Source organism: Corythoichthys intestinalis, chromosome 12, assembly GCF_030265065.1.
Source record: "Corythoichthys intestinalis isolate RoL2023-P3 chromosome 12, ASM3026506v1, whole genome shotgun sequence".
Classification (NCBI taxonomy): domain Eukaryota; kingdom Metazoa; phylum Chordata; class Actinopteri; order Syngnathiformes; family Syngnathidae; genus Corythoichthys; species Corythoichthys intestinalis.
The window spans coordinates 14,505,053-14,513,595 of record NC_080406.1 but is presented as its reverse complement, the minus strand read 5'-3'; the positions used below and the strand labels follow the sequence as shown (position 1 = coordinate 14,513,595).

The following is an 8,543-nucleotide window of genomic DNA, read 5'->3' as shown; positions in this document are numbered from 1 at the left end:
AATGGGAGTGATCTTAATTTTAACTTTAACGGTTGACTCACATATTAAATGACTTCCAGACAAAGGTTACTATCTAGTTATCCCAATATCCGCAATGTCCCTGTGTCTAGTTAAGTTCAGGGTAAAGAGCCAGTTGGCCAGGGCTAGGGCCAGTTGTCCCAAAAACCCTTTGAACTTCACATATCAACTTCACCTTTTTTTTTTTTTTTTATGGAATGAAAAAACAAACAAACAAACAAAAAGACATGAAAAGTAACACCAGTTACTTTGCCAAGTAACTAATTACCTGTGCATTCGGGTAACTGAGTAACTAACTCAATTACGTTGTGGGGGAAGTAATTTGTAACTGTAATTAATTACTTACTTTTTAAAAGTAAGATTAACAACACTGATTGTAACCAGTGATAAGAAGCTAATTCTGAACAAAAGCTAAACGAGTTGTACCGCCATATTGTCAATAACATGTATACACAACATTATACATTTGATCACTTATTTTTTTGACATTTTGGGAGAAGCTGAGCAGGGCTTCCCTTGCAGTCTTGGAGCAATCGCCTCTGATGGATACTGCTCACTGTGCATTACAATAATGAAGGAATTGAAAATAAGACTCAGAAAATGGAAGCTCCATTAGAGCCCTCTGCTGGTGAAACTACTGATCAAAGGTAAAGTGGCTCTGACGTGCGTTAATGACGTTAAAGAGCCAGCTGAGGGCGCTGTATTCAACTCACGAGCCGGAAATCGGGACTATGCGAGTAGACGATCTTTGGCCGTGATGCGTCACTACTTGGTCTGTTAAAACCTGAGAAAGTAAGATTTCCACTCCTCTTGGGTTGAGAAAGAGGAGCTATGGAACAGCGTGCTGGCCTCTTTCACTAAGTCCAAGTAGGTACGTTTAACATTTTTTTTTTTTTTTTTTAAACTATGAGAGGCAGTGTTATGGGCTATGGCTATCGTCGAACCTGCCTAACGTGGTGTATTTTGTTGCCTTGACGTAACGTTGATAAACACACGATTGAAAGCTAGTATGAATGGGCGAGCTAGCTGCTTTTCTGTTTGAAAAATCTGAGGCACAGGTGGCTGATTAAGCTTTACCTCGAATACGATGCTAATATGTCGCTACTTAGCACTTGTTAAACTTATCGTGTTAACGTATTGGCCTTAACCAAATTTTATTTTTTTTCCTCGATGAAGTTAAGTTTATACAGCGCTTTCACAAAAGCGCCTTACCGAGCACAAAACAAAGCATGTAGATAATCTCGTGACTGCGACCTCATAGGTTTCAAATCAGTTTGATCTCCAACAGCTTCTGTGAAAACAGAATGACGTGCTTGATTAAATGGAGAATTTTGGGAGGTCATTTTTGTTCTTACAAAAAAAAAAAAGTTTAGGGCTAGAATTAAACGGCTTTTAGTCATCACGAGATGTTCTGATATAATATGAGTGTTGTAGTGTAGTAAATATTTGGTGAAAACAAAAGATGTAACAAATCGATAGTTCTGAAACAAGAAGTCTCGAGTGACGTTGTCACGTCGGACGTGACATCACTGTATTTTTGTGTGTTTGTCAGAGGTGGGGAGAGTAAACAAAACTTATACTCAAGTAAAATTAGTCTTCAGAATAATTATTTATGTAAAAGTAATAATTTTAAAAATTCACCCAAGTACAAATAAAGTATTGTGGGAATACTCCAGTACTGAGTAACTCAGTCTGATTTATTTTTAGATTACAATGTAATCAGACAGACAAAAAATGTGTGCAGAATTCTGTAAATAATAAGCATAACGCATTAAGGAGCAACAAATTCAAAGTTTGTCAAAATATCGGCTTATTTTGGCTGACACAGAAGACACCACATTATGTAGCTGCTGTTTCGGACTCTGTAAGTGGAGCGTACTTTGTATATGAGGACAACAGTGTTCATTATTTTTGGTTTCTACATCGGAGACATTTACCGCTGCCATTTTCCAAATGCTTTTTAACAATTAAAGGTGCACAATCTAGGATTTGCACTTAAATTATTCATGAAATGACCATAATATTTCGTTGACATTAAACAAACGTTTTTGTTTTGTTTTGTTTTGTTTTTTGGAAATACTTCTAAAACAGATCTCAAGGGTACATCTGTGAAGTTGGCCCCCATCAGATGCAAATTTATACAAAAATTTTGGCAATCATTTGTGCTACGTTTGTGCCTATTTGTGCTGTAAACAGTTATGTTTGTGCCATATCGTTTTTAAGATATTTACAATTCTTTGATAGGTCAATTTCAGGTCAACCAAACCTCAATTTTTTCAATCGTTTATGCCTTATTTGTGGTGTAAAAAGTTTCATATGTGCTGCTATCATTTTTGAGATATTAATTTTGAGTGATGACGTCAGGAACCCCCCCGCCCCCATTTTTTTTTTTTTTTTTTTTTTTTTTTTTTTTTTGCAAAATGGACCCGAAACGGTGCCGTTCGTTTCTTCTACATTTGTGCAGTAAAAAAATTGTTTGTGTTCCTATTAGTCTATAGATATTGGACTGTTAACAACTCTCTCAGTAACAAGGGGGGTGTCCCAACAACTAATACAAATGTAGCACAAACAAATGGCACCCCTTTGGGTCCATTTTGCAGTAAATGGGGGACTTGAGATATTAATTTTGAGTGATGACCTGACTCACAGCCCCCCATTTACTACATTTACTAGCCATTTTTTAAATCAAAATTGGCGGCTGGTTGACCTTAGATTGACTTATAAAAGACTTGTAAATATCTCAAAAATGATAGCAGCACAAACGAAAATTTTTACAGCACAAACGATTGACATTTTTATATAAATTCTAATGGAGGACCAACTACATGGTTAAGCAGAGATTTTCCAATTTTAAAAGACTATTTGTGCATCGCAAATTTGCTTCAGTTTTGCTTCCATGTTTATCATCAGCCAATTACAAGATCAGTTTTTTGTAGAGATGTCGATCGATCGGGTCCCATCACGTCATTTTCAAAGTATCGGAATCGGCAAAAAAATATCGGCCATGCCTTTTTTTAAATATATATATATTTTAATTAAATCGTTTTCTAATTGTATTTAATGTTACTGACATAATATGTTACACTCATCCAGAGTCTTTAGTTTAGGCATAAAGTAGGGTTATCAAATTTAGCCCAATAATGGCGGCAATTAATTTATTAAAAAATGTGTCACGTTATATATTAATGTATGCGTTGGACGACCCTCTCACTCATTGTCGCGCTCAATCCGTAATGACGCCGTTTTACCTATATAGAGAGATAAAAGGCAGCGCAAAATGAGCAGAGTGAATTTTGGCAGCCTTTGGAGCCATATTTTAATTGGCTAAAGCCTTGCAATCCCTCTCCTTATGATTAGAGATGTCATGGGAAGCAATGTGGCAATTGATCTTTGTCTTAACACCTTAAGTTGTTTCCCAACGCAGAGAAGATATATCAATTGGTAGCAAGACACACAGTCATGAGTGCACTTCCCATCATGCATTTGGGATGGCCACAGTATCATTTACTGAAAGCTCAACAAATACACTAGATGGCAATATTTAGTCACAATACTCAAAGTCACAAGTCTTTCTATCCGTTGATCCCTCTCACAGAAAGAATTTTAATAATGTAAATACCATCTTGAGGATTTATTGTCATAATAAACAAACACAGTACTTATATACTGTATGTTGCATGTACTGGACTGTCTCAGAAAATTAGAATACACAATATTCTAATTTTTTGAGACAGTCCTGTGTATATATACAGGACTGTCTCAGGAAATTAGAATACACAATATTCTAATTTCCTGACTGTCTCAGGAAATTAGAATATTGTGTATTCTAATTTCCTGACTGTCTCAGGAAATTAGAATATTGTGTATTCTAATTTCCTGAGACAGTCCTGTATATATACACAGGACTGTCTCAAAAAATTAGAATATTGTGTATTCTAATTTTCTGAGACAGTCCAGTATATATTCGTCCGAGTTTTATTCATTTTTTCTTAATGCATTGCCAAAATGTATATGATCGGGAAAAATTATCTGAATAATTGGAATTGAATCGGGAGCAAAAAAAAGCAATCGGATCGGGAAATCTCGGGATCGGCAGATACTAAAACTAAAACGATCGGGATCGGATTGGGAGCAAAAAAACATGATCGGAACAACCCTAGTTTTTAGTTTTCATCCGGGTTGCCGTAAAAGAAAAGTAGCCCTCCCTTACTTCGGTCATGGTGACATAAATGAACTTACACCTCGCATCACGTCTCTTAATCTTTATTAATAAATGTCAGCTTTATTATATTGAAAACATCTTGCATGAAAATTAAAAATAAGATATAACTCTGCAGAGGACTCGTCGCTTGCCACAACAAACGAGTTCTGTTCCTACGCTGGCGACGTAACCCGAATTTCTGTGTAAATTGGAATTAACCCTTTAGTTACCCCTAAATCTCAAAATAACTATCCAAAAAGTCCATAAATATTGTATTTTCTTTCATGATGGAGGATATGCTGCCCTATGGTGACAGTGTTGGGTCTGGCTGTACTGTCGCCTTGTATGACTGAGTTGCAGACTCAGATGTCTGACATGTATAAAGGATAGCTGCGCTGTGGTTTTTCCCACATAAGTCTGGAAGTTGTTTTAGTTGTGAGGGATTTGCTATGAGAATTGTTAATACGTTAGCATCGTAGCATTTAAGATAGCTGGCTTTTGTTAGGCAAATTACTGAATTAGGCTAATTTAATCTACTAAATTTACATGTTGATCAGACTAGATGGACCTTTGAACACCAATTGTTTTGTGTTGTGTTTATTGTTAAAATGCGTGCCTTTTTGAACATAGGTGTACCGTGTACATTTGTGTTACAGCTGTACAAATTTGTCAACAGTGAAGGAAGAAAAGAGCTTCAAAAAGCACAATTACCTTGTTTGCTGTCTGTAAAGCTGAACAGCTCCATGTTTAGTGAGGCCAGAACATGTCATATTAATGAAGTAAAGTAAAAGAATAAGATACTGTGAGGTTTAATAAGGTACTGTTTATGCGACAAAAAAACCCCAAAACAACTTGAGACAGAATGGCAGACGACACTCCGGCGTCGTAAAGTGGAAATTGCGTAAATCGAGTACGTCGTAATCTGGGGATTACCTGTATTTTGATCAGGTTGCAGTACCACTTTGGGCCATCAAGCCAATTTAGCATTCTGGGCAGATGCTGTGACCTGAAGCAAAGAAAATTCGGCAGAAAGTTTTGTTCCTAATAGAGCTGAAACGAGTACTCGAGCAACTCGAGTAACTCGAGTTTAAAAACTGATCCGAGTAATTTTATTCACCTCGAGTAATCGTTTATTTTGACAGCTCTAAGCATCACGTTTTGCTCGGACTACTTTTAATGCGGGACAACGCGCTGTCACGTGCGGGGAGGAAGAAGGGGAAAAAAAACAAAACTTACTGCAGCTGACAGCCGCCACAAACGACGCCGACGTTGCCAAATACGAGCCCGCACGATGCTACGTAGGTAACAGCTAGCGTCTGATGCGTCTCATAAAGATCACATGTATGTTGAACTAGATGCGCAATGACGGACTCGGCCGCGTCTGGGCAGCGTTATTAAACAGCCGCCATCTTAAAGCAGTACAGCGCTAAGCGCTAGTAAAGACCGCTAAGCGCTAATAAATAAGATTAACGTTACTGTCGCTACTAGCTCACGTAAAGTTTGCCCTGCGGGGGGCTAGGTTTCAATTAATTATGACCACTGTCGATGCGTGGCTAACGTGTCTTACATACAGGCTTTAACATAACATAGCAATGTGGAGTGATGAGGGTGTAAAATAAAAACTTTATCATGCTAACTATCAATTTTAGCTCAGTAGTCATTGCTGGATAAAACACCAAGTAGCAATGGTCCCTAATGTGCTCCAGTACAGCCTGTATCATACATTTATTTTGAACACTGCAAAAACTCAAAATTCTATCAGGACTTACAGTTTAGACTAACTTAAAACTTAACTAGAACTTAAAAATGGCTTGACACAAAGAGAAATTCAATTGAAACACGTGGGAAAAAATCCTAACTTTTAAGTGATGTGTGTTATCAAGTGTAACGGCATTTTTAGGTAAAAAAAAAAAATATATATATATATATATATATATATATATATATATATATATATAATTAAAAAAAAAAAAGATCTAAAAGTTTTTTGAGTGAAAGCAGTGAATTAGTTTTTTGTTTTTTTTTTAATTCTAGCTACATCTGAGATGCAATTGTTGGCTGTTTTCAACAATATACATCAAAAATATAGACATTGATTGACTGAAAATGGTTCAAGTTTAGATGAAATGTCTTGTTTTCTCATGTATATTTATAATTGCTCTTCACCTAAAAATATATTTGTTTTATCCGATTACTCGATTAATCGATAGAATTTTCAGTCGATTACTCGATTACTAAAATATTCGATAGCTGCAGCCCTAGTTCCTAAACCAGTTTGTTAGTGATGAGGGCCAATTCTGAACCAAGTTTTCTTTGCAAAAAAAAAAAAAAAAAAGAATTTTATGGAGTGTAATTCGCAATGTTTTATTTTTGCAGTGTCCCAAGCGTGGAGGCTTTTTTTACCATCTTGAGAAGTGTTCCGGGAACGACAATCATGAGGGAAGATCTATGCAACCCAAAGCTCATGTTAAGCCATGGACAGTTTGATTAAGAGAGGTACAGGGTTTAGGAAAAACCTCACCTTGCATATTCAGCCCATATTTTCAAGCAGGACTTGTTCTGATTTCATATTCTGAACCCTTTCAGGAAAACAACGATAAAAAAAGAAAAAAAAACATCTGGCTGCGTGAGCCTGTCCAGAAGGCATGTGATGCTTACTCATGTCCAGGAGTCCTTTGTCGTCTTTGCAGGCATTTGAGCTTGGCATGCAGTGATGGTTGCTCATCCTCAGCAGCAAATAGCAAGAACTTCCTCTTCAAATCAATCTAGGATATTCCCAAGTTTATTCGATTTGAGCTGACATATCCAAAAACCTCAAAAGTCTTTTTCAACGGTTAAAAAAATTGTCCGAGTCTCCATTTGGTGTGCAATGCTGAACAACAAATCCCCACGCTGGGAAGGCGGATGCCCCCAGGCACCCACACCTCTCAGTTTGTCGGTCAACATAGACCCGAAAACTGTTGTGACCATTCAAGTGCCTTTTCACAACCCAGAGCGCGTTAAATTTCCTGCCTCCTTATCCGCTCAGGAGCAAGGGAACATCACCAAGACCCAAGCCTCCATGCCAAGCCAGCCGTTGAATTTTAATGACATTCCAAGTGCAATCAAGATAACTGGGGCGATGCCAGTCGGAAACTGCATCATGGACACTGGCGACCATTCTTCGTTCATCCTCAAAAGGGAAATGTTGAAGTTTCCGACTGCTGGCACCTTGCATTCAATCCAAGGATGTCTTTCTATGCAGCCAAATATGTTTGAGGTACAAAAAACTAATTAGGTACACATGAAAAAAATTCTGCCTTTGCGAAGATTTTTTTTTTTTTTTTTTACTTCTAATTAAAAAGCAGAACGGTGTTCATTTAATGTATGACTATTTGCTCTTGATAAGGCCTACAGCAAATAGGAAAAAACTAAATGTCACAATAAACCGCCGCTCAAACATTTTCTTTAATGTTTAAATGTAAATATACCACAAACTCACATCCCTAAACAATTATTTCAAACTCATTTTGCAACACACTCATTTGCAACTCACTCATTGAATATAAAGTTGATTTGCTTGTGAAAAAGTTGATTTGTAGAGAAAAACTTGTAACTTCTAGTCGTAATCCAGGTTAACGGTAGCTTCTACAGAACCCATTTACTTCGAGAAGTATCACCTCAAAATACAACCCCCTGCAAAGGTTATGGAATCACGAGTCTCTGAGGATGTTCACTCAGTTGTTGGTGCATTTAGAAAAACAATATAATTGATTTGATACAAGACTATAGTGTCCTGTCAATGGTTTTCTTTTTTTCTGCTCTATAATGACACCTGAGCAAACATCCTCTGAAGCTGGTGATTCCATAGTTTTGGACTAATTTTGTTTGCAATTATTTTACAACTGTACTATATTTCTTCATGCGATTGTCTTGCTTAGAAATGAAGTAACCCAAATACAGTAAACTACAACAAACATAATATCCAACTGGTGAACATTTTGCATTACGTGCCGTTTTCTTTTAAGAAATTGAGCAGCAAATTCAAAACAGGTTTTTCGTCCATGAATCGACAAATACCGTGTTTGTTTCCCATTTCATGTAGATTTGGTATTTTAGACAAGCCTCTTCAACCTGACGAGTCATCCTGGAGGTGGGATCCTCCATCTGTGACCCTTCCCTTGGGTGCATATTTTTGACTACAGTATGTGACTCCTTTTCAGGATGCTGTTCACATTTTGAAGTCAGAAATTAAAGAGGTTACCTTGCAATTGATCAAAAGTAACATTGCGAGGCTTCAAACCAGTGGCGATAGTTGTAAGACTGCAAGGGAAGCTCAGCTTCC

General features: G+C 37.1%; 1 protein-coding gene across 3 annotated transcripts in view; it reads left to right on the top strand.

Moving 5' to 3' along the window:
* The first annotated feature begins 721 nt into the window (after positions 1-721).
* Positions 722-8,543, top strand: part of ttll4 (tubulin tyrosine ligase-like family, member 4) — a 31,513-nt gene continuing 23,691 nt past the window's right edge. For 2 of the 3 annotated variants that reach the window (XM_057852467.1, XM_057852465.1), the window contains exons 1-3: positions 722-889; positions 6,596-6,715; positions 6,806-7,478. In XM_057852467.1, coding sequence (XP_057708450.1) covers positions 7,089-7,478 — 390 coding nt within the window. In that variant the 5' untranslated portion in view covers positions 722-889; positions 6,596-6,715; positions 6,806-7,088. The remainder of the gene's footprint in view (positions 890-6,595; positions 6,716-6,805; positions 7,479-8,543) is intronic. The other variant, XM_057852466.1, reaches the window with a different exon arrangement.